The 24,872-nt window shown below is 35.0% G+C and overlaps 1 protein-coding gene across 7 annotated transcripts; it reads left to right on the top strand.

Annotated features, from left to right (window-relative positions):
* Window positions 1-3,812: 3,812 nt before the first annotated feature.
* LOC130801832 (protein RIK) lies at window positions 3,813-24,689 on the top strand. 7 transcript variants are annotated; one of them, XM_057665732.1, is made up of 12 exons: window positions 3,813-3,988; window positions 9,630-9,855; window positions 10,637-10,738; window positions 10,938-10,972; window positions 11,075-11,150; window positions 12,051-12,122; window positions 12,230-12,316; window positions 14,736-14,829; window positions 15,008-15,125; window positions 17,551-18,058; window positions 23,471-23,744; window positions 24,044-24,689. In XM_057665732.1, the coding sequence occupies exons 1-12, from the start codon at window positions 3,921-3,923 to the stop codon at window positions 24,166-24,168; spliced, it is 1,785 nt and encodes a 594-aa protein (XP_057521715.1). In that variant the 5' UTR covers window positions 3,813-3,920; the 3' UTR covers window positions 24,169-24,689. The 7 variants fall into 7 exon arrangements, 6 of the variants coding, with proteins under 6 accessions (XP_057521715.1, XP_057521718.1, XP_057521720.1 ...); XM_057665737.1 differs by lacking the exon at window positions 3,813-3,988 and adding an exon at window positions 4,114-4,289; XR_009039669.1 differs by lacking the exons at window positions 3,813-3,988; window positions 24,044-24,689 and adding exons at window positions 4,117-4,289; window positions 22,612-22,738 and having other exon boundaries at window positions 23,471-23,551.
* The last annotated feature ends 183 nt before the right edge of the window (window positions 24,690-24,872 follow it).

Here is a 24,872-nt window from a genome sequence, read left to right as displayed (position 1 = left end):
TCCAAAAACGGGTCCTTTTTTTTTTTTAAGTATTTAGATTGCAATAAAGCGATATTTATGGACTAATGCTAATAATACATATAATTTCACAATGAATCACCAAAAAAAGTATTATACAACTTAAAATTCTCTTTAAAATATCCAACAAACACATTCAAAATTTGTCAATTAAAGTCAATCCTTCATGTTCTTCATACAATCTAATGTTTCCAATTTGTCAAATTTCTTCAACACTAACATCGTCAATATCCTACAAACCAAAAAAAATTAATTATTAGATGCAATTTTTAAAAATTTAAATATATGAATATAAGATATTATAAATTTATAACATAAAATAAATACCATAGAGAATAAGGAATCTCAATCTGCATAATACTAATCAAACATTCATCTAATTACAGTAAACCTATACAAGATTTCATTAAAAAAAACCCAAAATTTAAGGAACCCAGAACCGAAATTATGTTTTTTTTGTTTTGTTTTCACTACAATTATTTCAATTTGCTAGGATAGAGAAAATCACAAAACCCTTACAAACTGAAATAGGATACATACCTCTACAAGTTCAGCTCCAAAATACAGCAACTAAAAAAAGAGAAACCCAACAGATCTTTAAAAGGAGAAAAATAAAAACTAATCAAACAAGAAAACCAGGAAAAACCCCACAATTTAACACATCAATAAAGCAAAACAAATATATTAAACACATACTTGACATACCCTCAACACTTACTTGACATACCATAATTAACTATTTGACATACCTTATACCCCTAATTGATATACTATACCCCTCTACTTATTGACACATCTTAAACCCCTATTTGATATACCTAAAACCTTATTTAACATACCGTAAACTCATACTTGAAATACCATAAACACTTACTGGACATACTCTAAATACCTATTTGACATACTATAAATCTCTACTTAATATACCATAAACACATACTTGACATACCATAAACCCTCCATATGACATACCCAAAATACCTACATGGCATACAATAAATCCCTATTTGACATACACTTTACCCCTACTTGGCATACATAAAACTCTACTTGGCATACCATAAACCCTATTTGACTTAACCTAAATACCTATTTGACACACCCTAAACCCTTACTTGACACACCCTAAAAACTTATTTAACATACCCTAATAACCTACTTAACATATCATAAACCTCTACTTGACATACCCTAAACAACTACTTGACAAACCTTAAACTCCTATTTAGCATTACCTAAACACCTATTTGACATACCCTATAATAACCTACTCAGCATAGCATAAACCCCTACTTGACATAACATAAACTCTTACTTGACATACTATAAATCTCCATTGGACGTATCATAAATCCTTACTTGACATAAATTAAACCCCTTCTTGTCATACCCCAAATTCTTACTTGACATATCATGAACATATATTTAACATACCATGACAATTAAGAAAATTTAAAAAATATTATTTGTTCAATTTCGTTTGTATTGTTTTTAGATTTGATATTTAGATATAAAATTATCATACTTGAGAATTAAATCTTCGAATTCTAGTGTGATTGATAATTTAATTACAAATGAATGTCGAAAAATGATTAAAGATCAATTTTACGGAGAAATGTAGCGCGAGGAAAGAATGAAGTTATTTTAAAAATCGTGCACATATTATGAAAGGAAGTTGTATTGCATTTTTTTCTTATTATTTTTCGATTTTTCAAAAAATATTGTTATGATGGATAAAGACAATATTAAATATTTTTTTCGATTTACGTGCTGAAAAATAGGCAAATAAACACTTGTTTCAACTAGATTTTCGAAAAATTTATTCTATAAGGGTAATCATGACGTTCGTTTTTTTAAAAAAAATATCGTATGATGGGTAAAAATGACATGAAAGTACTAAAACACAAGCGTACCATTGATAATTAAGAAAGTCAAAGGTGATTATAAATGGTTAACAAAATTCAAAGGCAATTAGTAATGGTCAAATGTCATTTAAGCTGGTCAAAGGTCTTTTGGCTTGGTTAACGGTCACTTGGCCTGAATGTTACAGATTTAGACACTTTAGTGATTGTAATTCGCGAAAACCTTAAACTTGAAAGTTGTAATTCGCAAATTATTCTAATTTTTATTTATTATTGGAGGTTATATAATTTTTTCCCAAATTGTACTAATCTATTAATAAAAAGACTAGAAAATTCCACGCGTCAACCTCATGGAGCTACACAAGATTGAATAATTTTATCGGTTGATATTGGCTTACATGGCCAATAAAATTAAACAACTTGTCATTTTTAGGCTCTCTAAAAATTAATTAATTGAGTAACTTACCATTTTTAAAAACAGAAGAAATTGAATGATTATGGCTTAGATTAAGCTATATTAAATAAATTACTGATTTGAATTTATTATATATGTAAATTGTAAATTTGCCACCAATAAACTAAATAATTTGAATATTTTTATAAATTAATCAACTAAAATTTATCTTGCATATATAAATAAGGTTAAATATCAAATAATATGTATACATTTATTAAAATTTACATAACATATAGTGATACCCCGGATTTAGCATGAAAAAAGATTGATAGACTACTTATATTAACAAGGTGTATTTTTTTTCATGGGAGCCCATTTGCTAAGAACTCCATAGTTAAGCGTGCTTGGAGGGAAGCAATTTTATGATGGGTGACCTCCTGGGAAGTTTTCCCGGCCGCGCACGAGTGAGGTCAAAGTGCGCTGGAAAGACTTGTTTGGTATGTGAGGCCAGTCTATAGTCTTCATGAGTAGTCACCGGAGGTCCGAGGGGCCGGGGTGTTACAAATGGTATTAAAGCAACCCTGCGACCGCGGCTGATTGTGTTCAATGCACCTAGCGGGGGAAAAGATCTCGAAGTTACGGTCCAACGAGGACGTTGTATTCTTAAGTGGGGTGATTGTGATACCCCGAATTTAGCATGAAAAAGGATTGATATACTACTCAATACTCATATCAATAAAGTGCATTTTCTTTTCATGGGAGTCCATTTGCTAAGAACTCCATAGTTAGGCGTGCTTGGTGAGGAGCAATCTTAGAATGGGTGGAAGGACTTTTGTTGATCTGTGAGGCCAGTCTACAGTCTCCATGAGTAGTCACCGGCGGTCTGAGGGACCGAGATGTTGCACATATAAAACAAATGGTTGTATTAATTTGAATATTAAAATTGAACTTTTGAAATCATATCGTATAATAATATAATAAAAACAAATGGTTAAATCAATTTTAATACATATCCTTCAATATTCCATTTATATATCTTCAATTTTTTATTGTCGGATTTTATACTAGTACTAGTACTAGATAATGCCCGTGCGATGCACCATTTTATTAAATTTTTTGACATATTTAATTTGATTAAATAAAAAATTATAATTTATGACTTTATGTTTTAACCATCTCAAAATATCCTATACTCATTTAATAAATAACATTATAAAGATTTTATAAATAATTGAAAGAAAATAAAGTAAAATATATGATTTTCTAATATATTAAATGATATGACCTAAAAAGTAAAAATTAATTTATCTTGATAATATTATAGTCATAATTAGAAAATAAAAAAGTCAAAAATATAAATATTAGTAATAAATATAATGACATTATCATTGAGTTTTAGAGAGAAAATTTTTATTGAAAAAGTAACCCATAAGCAATTTTAAAAAACAATTACATTAACAGTGTTTTGTTTTAGTAATAATTATACTTATATATATATATATATATATATATATTTGCTCTTGAAATTAAATAATAATATTGGGGTCAAAGAGAAAATTTGAGGACACACATAGTCCCGAATTGGCCCGTCTATCTTTTGGTCTTCACCGGTAACGATTACGAAAAACGACGAAGCCAAAACAATGACAGAGGATAATTTGTCTCTGCAACAATCCGTTTCAGCAACGGCACCTTCAATTTCCAAGCAAAGGTATCTCTTTTCACTTCAATTTACAATCCCTAATTTCTTACTCTCACCATTTCGATTCTCCCTTTTTTTGGTTATTTTATAGCTTTAGATCCAAATTCGATTTTCTTTGTCATGTGTGAGTATGAGAATCTGTTGCTCTTTGCTTTGGTCTTGATTTTTTCAGTTACTTTGCTTGTTACTTTGATTTTTCCTTATTGTTTTTGAAGCAATTGATGATTGGTTTCTCGACCTGGAAAACTAGTATCCATCAACTTGTTACAATTTTACTGATCGTTCTGCGGTTATTACATCTAAATTCTGTGTGAGTAGTGAGTACCTGGGATTTTTGACTATGATTATGAAATGGAATTTCCCAAATTTCAGTTTACTTGCTGTGGTCACTACCGCATTTTGTTTCAATGGTCACTGTCTCTGCGAACTGTTTGGTAATCGATATTAAATGATGGAAATGTAATGAAAAGTTATGTAATTTTGATAGGAAAATCTTTTGACTATTTTAATTGTTATACTTGTTCTCCTTTCATTCATCTAATTTTCTTCACAAAATTAATTTCAATGTATTACCATTTAAAAATGAGTATTATATGGTAATAGAAAATTGTAAAAAAAACCTTTTATGATCAATACTCCACCACCATGGGAATAACATAGTAGATTTCATGAAAACATACACTACAAGTCATTCCCATTACAATCTTTTAGTACCAACAACCAAATGAGCCACTATTATTGTACATAAGTATCATGATACACGACGATTTGCTACAGCTTAGCTACGTGTCATAGGTAGCCTTTTAATAACCCCACACATTGAGCATGATGGTTCAGGAAGATTCTTGAAAGGACTAAAATGCTTCGAAAAAGTCTAGATACATCAAGAATGTTCTAGAAAAGACTAGAACATTCTGGAAGCTTATAATTTTGTCTAGAATGTTCTAAAAGAGTCTAGCACACTCTAGAAGTTTCATTTACATACTAGTTTATGTAGTATAGTGTAGAGTCGTCTGAAATGTTCTAGTCCTGTCCAGAACCTCGTATTTCTTTCTCCTTATGTACATACACTAAGGGGCGAGTGTAGAATGCTTTAGAGGGGTCTAGGTTAGGAAGCATCTAAACATAGGCTAGAAGGCGTATAAATAGGCACTTAGGCTCACTTGTACATCCAAGTCTCCAAGCATTCACAAAACACTTGTAAACACTTTAAGCATTCTTATAAACAATATAATGGACATTTTCCACCATTCTTAGTATGCTTTGCTTGCATCCTTACTTACCCTCTTGCTCATTCTAGCATACTTGACTAGCCAGGAGTGCTAGTATCGCCGATTAGCCTGGTTATCTTCCGATCGGATCAAGAAGGCAGCGGCGCGCTTAGGCGGACTTGGTACTTGAAAGACTCCGCACGTGACAAGTGGTATCAGAGCCATGTTAGATCACAACGGGCCATGATCATTGCTGTAGGGACGTAAGTGCAGAACGGAAGTGCTTGTCGCAACAATTCAGTGCCAAATTTTATTGGACGCTAATGGCTTACCTAGAGAGCACAAGGCTATCTGGAGGGGAGGACAAGCCCTTTGGGGGCAATAAGGAACGGGCTTCATCGAAGAAGATAGAATGTTCAATATGGAGTGCTCGCTTAGGGAAATAAGTCGATGCATTGACCACTCGTGTGGACGAGTGGGAGTCCGACGTGCTAAATAAGGACAATGTCTTGGCACTCGTCAGCAGGCACGCTTCGCAAGTAGCTTGCATACATGAAGGAAGGACTCATGGGGACGATCGATGCATTAGGAGAACACCTTGAGGTCATGAAGGCTGACCTAACATTGTGCAAGGCTGCTGTGGTAGGTGGCACATTGCAACCATCGGGGCCTAAGATCAAGGTTCCTGAGCCGCCGAGTACCAAGGGAAAAGAGACGCTAGGGAGCTAAGCAACTTCCTTTGGTGCATGGAGAAGTACTTTGAGGTACTACGCATCGAGGAAGGTACCTCGAAAATCAACACCGCAACATTGTACCTCACGGAGGACGCCATATTATGGTGGAGAAGGTGCAAAAAGGACATTAAGAGGGGTTCATGCTTCATCTCTAAGTGGGACGAGTTCAAGGTTGAGCTTAAGAAGCAATTCCGACTTGAGAATGTCGAGGAGGTAGCAATGATGAAGCTACAGGGCTTAAAGCAAATAGTCTCGATTTGAGTCTACATCAGCCAATACACATTGCTTATGTTGGAGCTACCCAATGTAAGTGAAAGCATTAATCTCACTTGGTTCACGGACGAGTTACAATGGTGGACTGAGCTAGTGGTAAAGCGACGCAATGTAAAGACTCTTGTGAAAGCTATTGCGGCGGCATAGTCCTTATTTCCAATGGGATCGGGATTCAACAAGGGATAAAGGCAAAAAGGTCTTCGAGGGTGTAGAGGACCAAGATGAGCCAAAATCCTACTAACCAAAGGGCAAAGCCAAGGACCACTGTGTGTGCTGGACAAGGCTCAGTATGGGGAACGCAAGGAAGGTAAGCCACTAATGCTTTCTTTGCACTGGTCCACATTTGGCTAGGGATTGCCCCGTCCGACAAAGGTTGAATGCCATAATATCAATGTTGGACAACGAGGAGTCAGAGCCTTAAAAAGGTGTCGAGACGACACAAATAGCCAACATGAGACTCCTTAACGTGGGACATGTCGAGGAACCTGACAAGGGCACTTCGACAACACGAGGGACAAGCCAATGAAAGGGCAACACAATGATCATTAATGGAGAAGTGAACGAGGGACCGGTACAAGTGTTTGTGGACACGGAGGCTTCTCACAACTACTTGGAATTATGGGAACCCAAGGCCCTAGGGGTGAAGTTCACTAGACTCGAGGGCGAGTTGAAGGCTGTCAATTCTCTAGTCACGCCGGTGTATGGGAGGGCGTGGAACGTTTTTGTCTGCTTGGGCAAGTGGAAGGGAAAGGTCGACTTTTTGATCTTCAACTTAGACGACGAAGCTGTGGTACTAGGCATGGAGTTTCTATACAAGGTCAAACCCATCGTTGTTGGGTTAGGAGAGCTCATAATCACATCTAAGGGCGAGACCTACAACATACGGCTAAAAGCTAGCAAGGACGTGGGCACACCAAGGATCACATCCTTGTGAGCTACTTTGACACTACCGAGCAAGCATCAACAGGGGAAACAACGTCAGGCCATTGGGGCCATGCGTACGTCTAGGCGTGCTTGGCCACACCAACGTTTGGTGCGTCATGATGGGCGCACAATAGGGCAGTGTGTTGGGCCATGCTATGGTGCTGTGCGGTAAGCTGCCCACAAATGGTGCAATGGAGTACACAAACAAGGGTCCAACATTGGGGCAAAGTGTACACAAGGGTTCAAGGATGGCCCACAAAGCATGGGGGCATGCAATAGGGTTGTGCGACGAGGTGCTCGCACTTGAGCAGTTAGGACGGGCGCATAAGGGTCTGAAGCATGAGTGTGACGCTAGCAAGATGGTTGTGCAATTCAAGGATATAATCGAGGATTTTGAGGGTCGTACTTGACGGGGACGTCAAGGATTCAAGTGGGAAAGAATGTCGCGGGACGCCTTTTTATACCCCCATGCATTGAGCATGATGGTCCAGGTGGATTTTAGAAAGGACTAGAATGCTCCTGAAAAGTCTAGATATATCAAGAATGTTCTAAGCAAGACTAGAACATTCTGGAAGCTTATAGTTTTGTCTAGAATATTCTAGAAAAGTCTAGAACACTCTAGAAGTTTCATGTACATACCATTAGTATGTAGTATAGTGTAGAGTCATCTAAAAGGTTTTAGGCCTGTCCAGAATCTCATAGGTCTTTCTCCTTATGTACATACACTAAGGGACTAGTGTAGAATGATCTGGAGGGAAAGCATCTAGACTTAGACTAGGAGGCCTATGCACTTAGGCTCATTTGTGCATCCAAGTCTCCAAGCATTCACAAAACACTTGTAAACAATTGTAAGCATTCTCATAAGTAATATAAGGGACATTTCCCTCTGTTCTCATAAGTAACGTGGGTTAGCCTGATTATCGGAACCGAGAAGATAGTGGTGCGCATGGGCTGACTTGGTGCTTGAAAGTCTGTGCACGTGACATATGGTTGAAGCTCACGGGGTAGAAAGATAAAAGAGAAAAGAGATAGAAAGGCTAATATCTAGAATTAGAGATAGGCTAGGAAGGAATGTAGAAAGAGTGATAGAGAGAAAGAACAATTTAGATGCTTTATTACTTAAATGCCAATACCAGTATACAATGTTTGATATCCCAACTTAAAGGGTGAGGTTTGCAACTAGCAAACTTTCCCTTCCAAACTGAGCAATGAGTTGTTACAATCAGTAACAACGTTTCTAACAACTTAATTCAAGCCACATGTATCTTACATGACCAATTCTATTTTTCCACTATTACGTTCCTCCATCTTTAAAACCACTCTTGCCAGATATTGCACTTGAGTTGCATTGTGATGTTTAACCATTTTTCTAGCCAGTATCTCAATATGTTTTTTTTTGCCATGAAACCATTGCAAATTTCCAGAACTACTATTGCAAATATCCAAAATAAAAGACTCACTTTGTATATTTCCAAAATACTATTGCAAAAATCAAAGACGCACAATGTTAAAAAGCTAATCCAAAGGAAAGTAAAAAGTCAATTTTGAAAAAGTAACAATTAGTAGTACAATAAACGAAAGAGAAGAAAAAAAATACCAACTCTAGAAAGCCATGGAAAAGAGAGGAACGAGAATACTTACAGTTGTTGTACAATAAGTTTCTTTCTCTTTTCCTCACCATTTTCTTTCGTACTATTTTTAGGGTTTAGTTTGTCTTTCTTTTTTTTTTTTTTTTTTTTTTTTTTTTTTTTCCTTTTCCTCTTCGATTGATACCATTGTTGGGCGGTTAAGAAGTACTTTGACTCGAGCTAACCAAATCGTTGTTGGAGACGTTTCAGGCCTCAAATTCGTACACTTTTGGTATGAACGGTTTAAACCGTAATTCGGTCGAACGTATTGCATTTTGCGCTTCTATGTTTTTTACAATATATAACCAACTTTTCTAACATCTTTTAATAGCTCATTACAAGTCACAAGTAATTCTCATGACTGATTCTTATTTTCTACTATAACACAATTGCGATGGACAAAACCTTGCTATAGAGTTGTACTAGGGTGATGGTTATGGTGGGAGAGAGTGACGGAAGTGATGAAAGATAGGAAGAAGGGGGAAAGGTTTTCATGGAGAAGAAGAAATGAGAAAGGAACGTAGTACACAAATGTATATGGTAAAGATAAAACCTAATGATACCATCACCTTTTTAGTTTTATTTTTAGGAGCAAAAGAGTTACTTTTGAAGATCAAACCAAATCGAAGATGTCTGAGTCATTTTCTTACCAAAATTTTCGTTTGACTATTCTGAACCCTATGATTTGAACATTATATTTGCGTTTGTGAGGTTTATGCATACAAAATTGTTGACTAGTTTGCTCTAACATCTATCTAATTTATTTGATGACAGCCATAAATGTTTATCCTCATTCTTCCCTTTTTTTGATTTTCTTTAAATCTCTTTTTAAGTGTGGGTTTTATACTTTATAGCTAATTTTTATTTGATCATGTTTCAGAAAGAAGAGGAGGTGGGATCAGCCTGACGAGTCTTTAGTCTCTTGCGGAGTTGTTTTACCTGGGATGCTAGCTATGAGCACTGTAGGATCTCCTGGTGTATCTCCTCCTGGTGCATTTTCATCTTCTTGTGCCCCTTCAACAAGTTTAATGAAAGTTGCTAATGTCAGTATACAGTCACCATTAGTGCAGCAGCAAGCTGCTGCAGTGGTCCAAAAACTAAATCAGGTCAGATGTGGAGTGGTCGGATTACCATTTTACATTTATAGTTAAAATTTTATATTCTAGCAATGAGGGAAACATGCCTTTGTGCTTTGGTGTCTTGTTTAGATTCTAGAGAATAAAGTTGTTCAAAAGGTGTTTAAAATATATATAAAGGTAAAAAAAAAAGAAATCAAAAGGAGTAAGAAATAAGAAAAGATAAAGGTAAAAAGAAATATCAAAACAAAAGCAACATGAAGCTTTATGAAAATTGAAAGAAATACTAATACTCAACCAGAGCCAAAATTAGGTTAAAAATACTAGGTTAAAACATTGCAGATCAGAAATTCGGTATTCTTGCTAACTGCTTCTCCTACTTCTCAAGTTCTCTTGCATCTTCAAATCGTACACCTTTCTTCCTCTATCTTCAATGGTGGCATCAACTGTATCCTCTGCTTTTCCTCTTCTCGTCTTCCCCTCCTTGGGTAGACCATATAACCGATCCAAATCACTAAACCCAGCAATCTAGATCGCCAATGACCTGGGAATTGAGTTGAAAGATCCGGATCGCGGTTCGCTACCCACTTGAGCAATCATGGTAACACCGGAGATGAATGTCTTGGTCTATATTCTGTTAAGGAATACATTTGGTCAAATATATTAATAATGATGAAGCTGTCTCTTCCTATTATTGGAGGCCATGATTGTTTCATAGTGATTGTTCAACTGCTTTCCATCTCATACTTGTTTATACATTTTTTTTCCAATTATTTCTGACTTGTGTTTTAATACCATTCTCGCTCTATAGTCAAAGATTCAGGAGGAGCTAATAATAGCAAGAGAAATAGTCATAAATGATGCAGATCCTGCTATGCGTTACAAGCTCACAAAACGACAGACACAGGAAGAGGTGTGTTTTTAATGATCAGAGTTGTTTTTTTCCATGTTATAAGGACTTAGTAGTTTAAATATGAAAAATTCTCTTCCCCAACCTAACACGAAAGGATCCAACCTTGAAAGCTTATGCATAACGTTCAAATATGTATATTTATATCATGATTTTGTCCTGAGAGGCTGAGACTCATGCAAATCTTGTTTAACAAGTGCAGATTCAGAAGTGCACTGGTGCAGTTGTAATAACTAGGTTAGTTTTTTCACAATAGGCTCTTTGGAGGCCTTAGTGATGGTTGTATGCATTTCTTTTTAATTTACATGTTTTGTGAGTGTAAGTTGACTTCTTTTGCAGGGGCAAGTATCGACCACCCAATGCAGTTCCAGATGGTGAAAAACCACTTTACCTTCATATATCTGCGGGAGCTCATGTAGGTTACATGCTCCTGATTATGTACTTATTTTTCATTTTTTGTATCAATATGTTTGACTAGTACTTCCTTTTCTTTTTTGTTACAATGTTTTCCCTGAAAAGCTTGCACTTTTGAAAGAAATGATGTGACCACAGAGGAAGTATTTATTGTATGAACTTGAATGAAATGACATGCTTTTATGAAACAGGAATGTTACTTCATGCTTTTTCTTCCATCTTAAAACAGAGTAGTGTGTGAAGATACATATTGCACTTAAACAGTTTTCTGTAGTTTTTCTCTCCAATTTTTCTACCAAAAAAAGACAAATATAGGTTTTTGTAGCGGTACGGGAGATCAGGGCATAAAATCTTCACTTCTTTTGTCTTTAGTAGACATTGGTCGTAATTTTTTTGCTTTCCATAATGTTTAGGTTTTGAATTTGATTCATCTCTTCTGGAAGGATTTAGAATTTCTATTGATAAAAAAAATCGTGCACAAGAGTATATCTAAGGATTTACTTTACAAACTCAGGACTTTTATTCTTTTTTATAAGATCAACCTTTTTTCTTGATTTTCAATACCTGAAGGAAAGTAACTTATTCTAGGACATGAAGTCCTACAAATACCTTCAGAAATTGTGAACTTGGGAAATCAACTATATTTTGAATTTATAGTTCGTTTAAGCTTAAACATGGACGTATTTTCTTTGAAGAGTTCAATAGTTTAAACTGTAATTTCCTTTGTTAGTACGTGTTCAAGATAAATGCGTATGCTTCACTTCTATGTATGATTTGTGGGTGTTAAAATGCTACTTTACTGGAAGTGGGTGGGGGTTGATAGAAGGATCCATCAAAGTACCTCTGGTAGAATCACTTTTTATTTTTTATTTTCTCAGTATTAAGTATGACTTTCTTGTAGTTAAAAGAGACAGCAGAACGGATCCTTGCAGTAGATCGTGCAGCTGCAACGGTCGAGGATATGCTGAAGCAGGTTCAATATGTGTTGCTCCTTTATGATTTTGTAAAAGCAGTTCTAGAATTTAAATTTGTAATTGACTTAAGTAAACTAATAATATATTTGTATTACAATTGAATCAGGCTTCTCATCCGCTGAGCACCAGTGTGTATTTGGGCTTTGATGCAGATCCTTCACTCAACATTGCTGCAAGGATACGTGGTCCTAATGTGAGTGATTTTTATATACCAACTACACCTTGAAATAAATAAGATAAATAAATTCACTATCAAGAAATAGGTGGAGAAAAAACAAAATTCCTTTATGGATATCAATGTATGGATGCTTGTGCCGTCTTTTGTTCCCGTTAGTTTGCATCTTGTGCATCAAATTAAATTTTGTTAATGATATTGTAATATCGGATAAAATCGAGCCGAATACAAATACCATACGACAAGATTTGGGGATATCACAGATGGTCAACAAAACAAGACCAATGTAGCACGAAATGATATTCAGTTTGATAGTAATTCTAAATAATAGAATTAATGTGCTAGTAAAAATGTAAAGTAATTATATTAAGTAAAATAAAAAGATTAAAAAAAAAATTCTTTCAAACAAATTGAATAAAACAACATAGTATGTTTAGAAAGTAAAATAAGGGTAATATTGTCATTTGGATTTAGGTTTAGATTAATTTCAACTTAAGAGCATTGCAATCAGCAAGTTAGCTGCATAGTACATTGTTTTAATTTTTCTCATTTTTTAATCTTCTACTGCCTACCTTTTATTGCCTACTCGACACTCTGTTTTCCTTCAACAAAGTTTACAAGTCTTCAATGGTGGAAATCTTATTTACAAGTCTTCTTCAATTTTGTTTTCTTTAGCCTTCAGACTTTAGATGTGCCGAGCCATGTAAGTTTAGTCTGTTTTCTTCCACCTTCATTCTGTTTCTGTCCTAGGAAAATCGAAATACCAGTGTCGGCGTTCCAGGTTGCGTTCCAGCACTGTTTCGCTTCAAACAGTTCAAAATGAAATTTGATAGGGCATTCTGCGTTTTGCGCTTTAATGAACAAGATCAACTAGAACGGATATTTTATTAAACTACATGCTCAAACGTTGGCTTGAAACGTGTTTTGCTGGTAGAAGAAAACTATAAATGATTATGTAAAAAGGTATACAACGGACCATCAAGAAGTTCATCAAACTCTAAGAGAAACAATTACGTAAAATCATAACAACCTAACAAGTTGAGTCTTAGGTCTTCGGATCTCACTCACCTCCACAAACCAGCAAGTCTACCTGCTCGTTATCCTCCAAAAGAGAAGACGACATCGTCGTAGGCCCATCAAAGAAAGAGCGGTGGACAAACAAAGTAAACGTCAGGGTCATACATATACACACATGTCATACGTATACACACATGCACAAAATAGCTGTACGACAACAAAGTTCCAACTAACATATACAGTTTATAAGTTGAAGTTACTTATTAACTTTCTTCCACTTCTTATCAGCTTCAATTTCCTCTCCTATAACCATTTGGGTACAAAGACTCACTTTCAACTTCGAGATATCTTTGAGGAATCCACTCTAGGAGAGCTAATCCAAAGGAAACCTTTTACCTATGTTGTTGCTTGTCGGATCACCATAGGTTAAGTATGCATACCCAAGTGGTGGTTATATAATGCCCAAACTACAGGAATTGAATAAATGACAACCCCTTTGGGTGTCCTATTTTATCTCATCAACAACCCCTTTGGGTGTTCCACAAGGACTCCTCCATAACCAAATCATAATTCATTATCTTTATCACATTATTCAAGGGTAATATCATCCATTTGTGATTCTTACTTATGTTCAAGTTTTACTATAAGATATAAATTTTTTCTCAAACAATTCATCACACGACAACAACATATGATACATGTATAGATGACAAATCATGTATGTACATTCTTATTGCACAACAAACACAAGAAACGAGATGCAACTCGAGGCAAACTAATGACCTCTCACAAAATTATGTCGATGCAAATTTGGATAAGCAAAGGTGATATTCGAAAAAAAACCCTTCTTTCTTCCCTCTAACTCATATAGCCAAGGTTGACTTTTAGTCAATTGAATTTTTTTTATTTGATTGCTTGATTGATTTCAATAGCTCAAAACGCAAAACAATGCAAAACGTAAAGTTATACCATTTGCAATATAACTTAGAACACAGGTAAACTAAATTTTTAAATGAAATATTTAACTATAATAATTTAGTTAAACTAAAATTTATAAAATAGCAGTTTAGTTTAAGTTAAATGACTAAAATATTATTATTAATAAATTTTAAGCTATTAAGTTCGAGAAAACCCAAACCATGAATTGACGTGGTGTTACAGATATCACCATTTTAGTACATATATTGATGACATTTGTCTTATTTACAAACATCTTACAATTGTTTTATTGTCGTGTTTGATGGTTCTCTTCATCATTTTTGTTTTCGTTCTTTGAACCTTTTGTTGATAAATTTTATCTTAATATATCTTTATTCATGGTTATCTTAATTGTTTCTAATCTCCGAGCTTTCCTTGTCGTCTCCATACAATGGGAGAGAATGTTCTTTTTCTTGGTGGTGGTTGGTTTTTGGATGTGCAGGACCAGTATATAAATCACATTATAAATGAAACAGGAGCTTTAGTTGTACTACGTGGGCGTGGTTCAGGGTATCTTGGGAATACTATTGGTGAAGGTTTGTTTCTCTTTACTTTTTTTTTTTCGTAGAATTGCTGTCTTTGTAACTACAAAATAGTATCCTTAGAGGTGCCTTCTATAGTTCTATGTCCCTTTAGGTGGTTTAAATTTCCGATTATATTTTGTTTATTTTGTTCTTAGGAAAGTCTCATACGTGTGTTTTTCCTTGCTTCTAGGGGGACAGCAACCTTTGCATCTATTGCTGTCAAGTAATAATCAAAAAAGCCTTGAAGCTGCAAAGGTTTTGGCTGAAAATCTATTGGATACAATTGGTCGAGAGTGTGGTGCTAAAAGGTTAGTTTGTCCTTAAATTTCATGTTTGTGGAGCCTTGACTAAAGCAATTTCTTTTTGTAAGCTTTAGGGTTTTAATATTTTGAGACATGAATTATTTGAATAGGAATAATGTTAGTGAGAACCGTGCCTTATTCTTTATCCATAAAATTTTTGTTTTTTGTGTATTTTTTCATTAATATTATTTATTTTTGAATCTTTATTAAAAACTTCCCTTAGGTTTAGGTCATTTTATAAATTATAGTCGCAGAGTTCAATATTTATGAGTTATAGCCATTGAAGTGCAAGCATTGTAACCATAGAATACAAACGCGGCCGCAGATTCGTTTGCAAAAACGGTTGCGATGTCGTGGAGAACGGCTACAACGTTGTACGTAAAATGTTGCCGATGTGTCGTGAAGCTTTGAAAAAATTACATCAAGGGAGTTTTTAACTATTAGGCAATAATATGCCCATAGCTATTATAATTGCACTATATGAGGTATTGTTAGTGGTTAATTAATTAACTTGTTAAGTAATTAGGAGTATTTTGATTAAAACTATGAGTAACTATATTTTAAATAATCTTTAATAATTAAAGTTAAAAGGTATCGATAAAGTTTTAACAAAGAGATGTTATAAGAGCTTTTTCTACAATTTAGGGAGTATGTAAGAAGAAAATTTTCTACGCATAATATTGTAATGGTGAAATATTAGGCGTTACACGTTACATAATGGTCAACACGATAGCTTGGTCGTGAAAACTTCTGCATCGCTATATAATGGGATTTAACGCGCAACAACTCTCAAACAAGTTATGTAATGTTGTTACATAAATGTAACGTGTTTTTATTCCATGATTGTAACCATCTCACCCGATTACGATCACCAAATTTTTAAATGACCTACTCAATTATGACCTTTGATTCCCATTAATTACCTTTGATCCTCACTCTTAACCCAACCCAATTAGCCAAAGTTAATCCCTTTGCAAAGTTATTTCTCTTCTTCCAAACACCTCCAACTATCAAAATCAATTTTCCTCCTCTCTTCTCCATTACTGCTTCCATCAACACCAGCAAGTTGATGTCCTACAAAAGGTAAGTTTCTAATATAATATTGAAGATTACATGGACACCTTCACATTACTGTGCAGATAGGGGAGACTTTTTTCGATGAAATATGTTTGCGTTCCCACAAAAATCCAAATTCTCATGTTTTGTCTCCAAATTAGTTTTCACTCATCAAAACCTTATCTTCTTCTTGAACTCTCTATGTCTACTTTAGCTTGTTAAAGAAATGGGTTATGGAGTCCTTTGAATGGCGTTGAAACGCAAGGGTTCAGAGTTGGGCTCTCGCCCACTGCGTAGTCATTTAATTAATGGGGATGATGAATCTTTTGCGTTTTCTTGCTTAGATATGCTTAGTTCTATTCTATTGCACTACTTCACAACATGTAGAAAACACCACTGAAGTCCTTCAAGCTCTCAATGGAAAACCCAGTACTTGAACTAGTAGTTTTCAATTGTTAACTCCCAAATCCTAAAAAAGAAAATTGGTTGTCTTTCCTATTAATTAATGACATAAACTAATAGTAAAAATGCAGGAGTTCAAGTAAATGGTGGAGTAGAATGGGCTATTGGTGTTGACCTGAATGTTTTCAGTATTTTATCTCTTGATTGTAATGTATCACTTCTGTACCGGTAATTAACTTTTGGCATGATTTGAATTTTGTTATTCAATCGTATGTTTTTCATTGGATTGTTCAATGTTTCTGTCTTTTTGTTGCCATTTAGTATACTTTTTGGTGGGTTTGATTGAATTATCATTTGGATAACTTTTGTTTTTTATAAATATTTGATATTTGATTTTGATAGTTTACTACTCATAATTTGTTGTTCTTTCTAAGTTGATGTTTGAATGGTAGTTTTTTGGTTAAATTATCATTTGGGCAACTTCTTTCTTGTAAACGGGGGAGAGAAAAAAGCCTTAATTGTATGAAAATGGAGGAGAGAACATAAATTGCATAAAAATGAAAGAGAGAAATTGCATAAAATGGGAGAAAACTTGAATTGCATAAAAATGAAGGAGATAAAAAGTTAGATTAAGTTGGATGAAGGGTCAAAGGTAATTAGGCAAAGTCAAAGATCATAACTGAATTTAGTAGGTCATTTAAAAATCCGGTGGCTGGAATCCGGTGAGATGGTTACAATGCTTGCACTTTTTGATTTGTTGTGGCTATAACTTGTAAATATTGAACTTTGTGGCTATAATCTGTAAATGACCTTTATATCAAGCCAATTTTTGATAAATAATAATCCTGATTTTTTCTTTCTATTGAACCACTTTGTGCCATCCTGTCTTCAGTTGATCTAACATTTGCAGACTTGATTATGTTGAGTCAGCCACAGGAACTATAATGATGCTAATACATCAATTTAAGTGTAGGGTATCGTCATGTAAAGTTTATGGTGCTGTTCCACCCCCACAACAATTGTTGGTTGGCATTCAGAGTCCAGGGACAGAAATGCACGAATACTTGAATACTGCCACTAGTATGGCTAGCTCAGCTGCAACTTCAGTGCCAAGTATACCTGCTCTTCCTGTTGTGGCACCAGTGATCCCAACTACCTTTTCTTACGGGCCATTAGTGCAACCTGGAAACGCGCTTCAACCTGGTCTTGCCTGTGCAAATGGGCTTCTGTATTCTCCACCACCATTGACTGCGTGTACTAGCTACAGTGGATATGCTGGAGTATACCCACAAGCCACACCTCTGCAACAAGTTTCGTTAGCTCTTAGGCAGTCAGGTCCAGTTTCTTCAACTGTTGCTCCTGCAACATCAGCTGCAAGGGTGATGCTGAAAAGCTCATCGGAATCAGAAACGCGGCCTCCTTCGAAACGGAAATTTCAGGAGTCACCTGCAGCTTTTAATGGACCTGCATTACTTCAACAGGTACCTTTTTTTTTGTAATTTCAGCTGGATCAAAAGATATTGCTCATTGAAAGTGTTTTGTAGGAAAAGAGAGTTTTTACTGAAAAAAGTATCCCAATGAATTTTATTTGGGCTGAGGAAGAGAACTTAGTTTCTGAAAAATGGCAAATTTGGCTTGACTTTTTGTTTTATTGGATCACGATAAAGCAGACAACATCCCTCCTATAAAATGGAACATGTTTTTATATTTTATTTTATATTCTTAATATTGAGAAGCAGGATCATATTTTTTGCTATCTACTTGTTTTTTATGATAATGATTAATCTGTAAAATAAAATCAAAGCCTCAAGGCTTGTTCTCTCTGCTCCCCCCCCCCCCCCCCCGGCACTTTTGAGTTCATGCTGTTTCAATTAGAGGTCAGTGAAGAAGTCATCATTTCTGTTAAAACTTTTTGGTTTTACTGCCACCATTGTAATGAGGAGTACGGATTGAGTTTGGCTCAATTTAGATCCACTTCCATCACTGTGGGTAGATGATGTGAGATACTGGGGTACCTGTTACATATATAATATTTTTGCATTGCTGACTAGTTTTATGGGAGGATCCTGTCCTCGTATCAATTATTGAATAGTTGAGAATGTACTGAAAAACTGAAATTTTGTTTTACAACACACTGGTATATTGTAGTGATTGTTTTTAGTGGATACAGAGGATTCTGGGTGGTGCAATGGGTGGGATAGGGTGTTTGCTGTGGTTGTGCGTGGGTTTTTAGGGAGAATGTTGCACATATTTGTTTTATAAAGCAGAGTTATGCAGTAGACAGAAGTTTGTTATGTAAAATGGATAGAATCATAGAAGATCTTTTCAAGTAGCTAACACTGTCGTAGAGAATTATCTTAGTAAAAACTCCACTTATACATTCATTCCCCATCCGCTACTTATATACTACTGCCTTCATTCGTATTTGGTCGTCCCATAAGGTATGTTCACGAGAATTAAGAAAGGTTGGATTTTTTAGATGGTGGAGATATTAGTTTGTTGAATAATGAAGTAAATGGGAAAAAGTGGGGACCATTAGAAAAATGTAAAATAAAGTTAGTGGAAAATATACAAAGGCATTGCCTAAAATGGAAAATAGGAACATCAAATAGGAACAAGAGAGAGTACTGAACATAGCAAGATTCCTTCCTAACAATCTATCAAAATAGTTTCGTATTTACTAACTACAAATAACAAAACTGAGTCATTCTTTTCTAGAAGCTGTTGCATAGTGTCAATGTTACCTTTTGCTTTTCCTCGCTTTAAACATTTGATTGCCTTTTTTATCTTTAGTTTGTTTATTTATTTTGTTCTCTTTTGATATTCTTTTGAAAATTGGTTAATATAAAATTTTGAATCCATCTTATCTTCATTTTGTATATTGATACATAGACCTGACAGCAGACTAAGACTGTACTCAAATATCCAATTCATATCTGACACAGATTAGATAGTCAGAATATAGATTAGACCAGAGTCCAGACTAAGCTTGAAAAATTCAGACCAAATCAATGTGTGAACAATATAAACATCATTTTTATCACAAAACTAATCCAAGGCTACACTTTAGCAGTTACGGTTACCATTGCACTATGATGATGATCTTATTTTATTTTTATGTCTAGTTATACCTTGAATATATGATGTTAAGAATACAATCTATGCATATTTGAGGCAAAGGCAACTAAACTAGGGAAAGGTCTAGAGCTCAATATAAAGGAAAAGAGTTAAAAGAAAATGTTGTTATTGAGAGGATATGAGCAGAAAGCTTAAAATAATGAGGTGAATTAATCTTGAAACATAATTCATTCCCCCAAGCTAAATACTTGATCTTTAGAAGATCTGACTATCCCTCTGATAGTGATTTATGTGCTCTAATGGTTGTGTTTCCTGTTTCATCATTTGAGCGGAAGGAACTTTAATGTTGTCAAAGATATGATTTTTATCTTGATAACATTGGCTATAGTCTATACCTTTTCATTTTTTTGTGAATGATATATCTTAATATTGACCTCCGAGAGATCCCAGGCCAGTCTTTAAATTGTTAAACAGTATTGTAATAAAGTAGTAATACTGTTCTTAAGTTCTTTTTTGATACTATCGCTGGGATCATTGTGCGACTTGTGTATGTATCCAAGTGTGACATTATATGAGTACACTTGCACTTTGTTTGGTTTGAAGGAATTGGAAAGATAGGAAAGAAGAAATTTGGAGGGATAAATTTTACTTTCTTTGGATAACAAATTTGAGGGAAAGGATTTGGAAGGAAGGGAGATGAAGGAATTAGTTCCCTTAATTTTGTTGATAATCAAATCTCTCCAAAAATGAAAAGATTTGGACAGAAAATGATTTTTCTCTTCCTTTCCTTTCATTTCCCTCTTAAATAAACAAAAGAAGCTTTTCTTATCATTTCATTCCCTTCCTATCCCTTTTTTTCTTTTCCTCTCCAAATATAGAGTTAATGACGTGTTGAAATATGCCATAAACAGTAGTTTGTTCCTTTCGGCCAAAATTGAAGTTTCCAAGTGTACATAACCATTTTGAGTGTTAAATAGCCAAATATGGCTATTCCTGCTGAGCTGACAAGTCTGAGCTTCACAGGCTCATAAGTTCACTTAATAACAAGGTTTTTTTTTTTTTTTTTTTTTTTTTTTTTTTTTACTGGTCAGTATTTATATTTTGTAGGATTTTTATACTTTTTAACATACCACCAATTTTATATATATAATCAGGACTCAGGAGTAGTATTGATTTCATCTTAAATATCTTTCTCTTTCATCTTTTTGATAGGAAGTTCAATGTTGAGAAGCATGAAAGTAATGTTACCATCTAGCTGCTCTCCCTTTTTAATAAATTAATATTGGATAACCATACTGTACATCTCTTCTCAAAAAGAAAATCTACATTTACTTTTTTTAAAACAAAAGAATACTTGGCATGTCTTGGATTTATCTCTAGTTTCTGGTGATATTTTTAGAACATTTAATGTTGTTTTTGACTAATCATTGGATAAAGGTGAAAGGAAAATGTGGAATCTATCATGACCTTTTTGTTGTTACCTAATATCATATAAAAATAGAGAAGAGGGAAGTAATTTTGTTTATTCTTGATGTAGCTAATGAGTTATAGTTCTTTGATTCAGACTACAGTAAAATTGCTTATTAATTCATGTGCTCTTCTAACTTTTGTGAAGTTACGGATGATGATTGCAACCAAGGGTCAATCATAAAAAATCTTTTTTAATTACAAAGGAAAGATGTATACATCGGACTCTCCAAACCTTGCCTAGGTGGGAGCCACTTAGTAGCATTGGGAATTTGGGATAATGAAATGTAAAATGCTGTACACTGACTCTCAAGCACAATGCACATAATATATTATCAATTTCACTCATTTGCTCCACTTTTTGATGCTAATTGATTATCTGCTTATAGTCCTGTTTTTCGGACAAGAGAATTACAGTTGATATTGATTTAGTCATTCGTCTTCACTTGACTGATCTGCAATGGCAAACTTGCAATTTGTGCACTTTATGGGCATGGAATTATGTTAATCCGCTTTTGGGCGTGACAAACTGCCAACGTTAAACTTACATTAGAGTTTTGGTCTTGTATTTCATTTTTTGACTCCATGCTTGATGTGTTTACTAATTAAGCAGAGTGTCAAAATGATCTATGCACTTATATATGTGAAGTTGTATATGATGTTTTTTTTAAAATTAAAGGGTCAATCACCTTTTTGATTTTACGAGGGTAAGATCATAGTGTAAAAATGCGGACGGTCACAATCATGGTAATGGAATGATGCAGTAGCGAGAGTGATGCGGTTAGCGTAATGCCTAAATATTGTTCGAATCATGAGATATTCCTTGATATGGCCTAAAATGCGGTTTTTTAACACATTTACAACGCAGAAAATATAGGTTCGCTTGATTTTAAAACCTTTACATCGCGGCCGATGCGATGCGAAATGACGTTGTTTTTACACTATGGGTAAGATTGCGTATATTCGATTCTCAAATATCCCACCTTGGTGGGGAGCCACTTCATTGCATTGGAGTAGTGGAATGTTGTTGTCTTGCTTAGTTAGTGTTTGCTTGGAGTACTGACTTTTGCGATCGTTTGCTTTAGTTGAAGTGGACTTTGAATCATAGTCTTCTATATAAATTGTTAAGTCATGACTAATACATTATCGTTTGCCTGGTTCATGTCCTGTTGTCGTTTTGCACCTATGCTGCTCCTCTTTTCATCATGACTGTTCTGCTTTTCGATTAAGGATCTGTGAAGTTGCCTTTTTTTTTTTATTTTTTTTTTATTGTATGATAAAACCCAGCTCCAGCAAAGTATTGGTCACTGTTGGTACTTCTTCAACATGGATGTTTCTTAACTATAAAGCCAATATTTGACTGAGAATATTTTTGTTTATTGAGCTATCCACGTAGTCAAATGAGAACCCCCTCCCTACTTCATTTTTCGTGCATAAAAGTTTATTACCGTTCACATAAATGCTAACATTTTCTACTGATTATTCCCAGGTATTTTCTTTGACCTCTATGAAGCTAATAGGCTGATATTGGACCTGTATTGGAATGTTTTCACAGGGTTTGCAGCTTCAGTCGGGAGCCTATCTCATGAGGACTTCAAGTGCTCTTGTTCATTCTGGTTGATTTTGCTAAATATGTCGTTTCTTCTTCATTCTTCTAGATGCTTTTCTTGTAGGTTGATATTTTAAATAGTTGGCATTTCAAGAACTTTTGATAATAACCCCCCGTGTTCGCCTGCATACAGTTATAAGTTTTTTCTTTTCCTTAACTCCTTTTTTTCTTCGTAACTTTTTGAAGAAATGGGTTTCAAGCATTTTACTTTGACTCTATTTATCCCATGTGTCAGCTGTCATAATATCCAAGCTGTTCACTCTAAACTAAAGGCACCAGTTATGGCTGTATTATTGCGTGCCTAAGCGTCTTGGCATTCTTCACCCAACACACCACTCGCTTTCTTAGAGTATTAACATATTTTGAGGATCGTATATTGAGCATCTCTTTACTACATGATAGAGACTCGCTTAAATACAAGTTGCATATTGACATACCTTCCTGCTGATCTATAATACAAGCTATACTGGTTTTTTATGGTTTATTTATTTATTTATTTTATATGTTTTTTCCTTTTGCCTCTTCTTGCAACTCTTTTTCCATCCCTTGCAAGCTCCCTCCCTATTACTTTTAGAAATTAGGAATTCGGATATAGTGCCTTGAAGCTAAAAAAAATGATGCATGGAGAAGTATTGAAGGGAAATGATATTTTTTCTATAAAAATTTTAGCTGGATCTATTGTGCGACTGTCTTTATACTCATCGAAAAATACTGTGTTATATTTTTCAAATTGTTACAGGAGTCAGATCTCCAAGACCCACATAAATGTCCGTCACATATGGAGAAAAGTGAGAGTGAAACGCCACCACCTCTCGCCTTAAAAAGTCTGCTTCCTCCCCCTGCTCCAAGAAGTAATTCTTCAATATGTTCTGTGGATTCACTGAAGAGAGTGCACTTACCGCCACCTCCACCTCCACCTCCACCTATGATTAATTCATCACTTTCTGTCAGTAAAGGGATCAAGAAGGATGGATTTTCTATTTCAATCAATTCAAGTTCTCCTGCTGTACCAGGTAGGTACCTGATATCAATGCTCAATAAAACAGAAACCCTTGCATGTTTTATTGAGTGGAAACTAGGAAGTCAAATTTGGATCTTTTTCTCAGTTGCATGCTTAGGACTTGCATCCACTGCTATTGCCTCACTTTTCGTTGTAATAGATAGAGGGTCAAGCCGAAATGATCCCTTTGTTATTGCTAGGGTGAGACTGCATACATCCTCCTAAAAAAGGGCTAGGTTTGAGCTACATATACTGCAATTATACGATTTTGATGTTTGGTAGCCAATATCTCAAGTTGTTCTCTGGTTTCAGAAACTTTGGTGAAGCTAATGGAATATGGGGATGATGATGATGAGGATACTGACGAAAGTGGGAATGATTTATTGAAGAAAAGCGTGAAGGAAAATGCCACCTCAAAACCGTTCTGGGCGGTGTGAAATGATTTCTGATGATATATACTTTGGACCGAGAAAGTTGCAAGTTATCTAGTCAATTGCAGTACAAAGACGAGCCTGTAATGAAGAAACTAGAGAATTGACTCACTTTACTACACTTTCATCAATTGCCACAATTAGGGGCAAAGAATGGACTTGCCGTACAAGTCAATTAAGTCACGATGAATCATTCAACTCTCGTATAATCGTAGGATAGAGTAGATTTCACTCTTCGCCAGTATATCAGGAGTTTACTAATGTCGACTGTTGTACAGGTCTGAAGGGTTTTTGGTTTGATCTTACCGGCGGAAATCTTGATCCTCTTTTAGTGTGTCGATGCATAGAGGTAAATCTGCAAACTGTAACATGTTAGTATGTAATGAAAAGCGAGTACCTTGAGCTTGTAACACCATTTGTCTGCTAATTATCCAGTTTGCTTTGTGAATTCACTTCATTTTCTCAGTTTAAAAGTATGTTCTTTGGGCATTCTCTATGTGTTTGTGAGCAAAAGTGGTTTATTGCTATCTCGAGTCTCGTTGGCCTTGATGAATTCGCCCCTCGCAATTTTCTTTGTTTTCTTTTTATTAGCCTTATAATCTCCTTCGTACATACCAATAGATCCCTTGGTGCATAAACACTTTCCGATTTGGTGATTGGTACTAAATGGTGAAAATGATTAGTAATGTAAATCTTCAAAAAACTGTAAA

This window comes from Amaranthus tricolor, chromosome 15, assembly GCF_026212465.1.
Source record: "Amaranthus tricolor cultivar Red isolate AtriRed21 chromosome 15, ASM2621246v1, whole genome shotgun sequence".
Taxonomy (NCBI): Eukaryota; Viridiplantae; Streptophyta; class Magnoliopsida; order Caryophyllales; family Amaranthaceae; genus Amaranthus; species Amaranthus tricolor.
The sequence above is the reverse complement of the archived record's forward strand: the minus strand, read 5'-3'. Positions and strand labels throughout refer to the sequence as shown.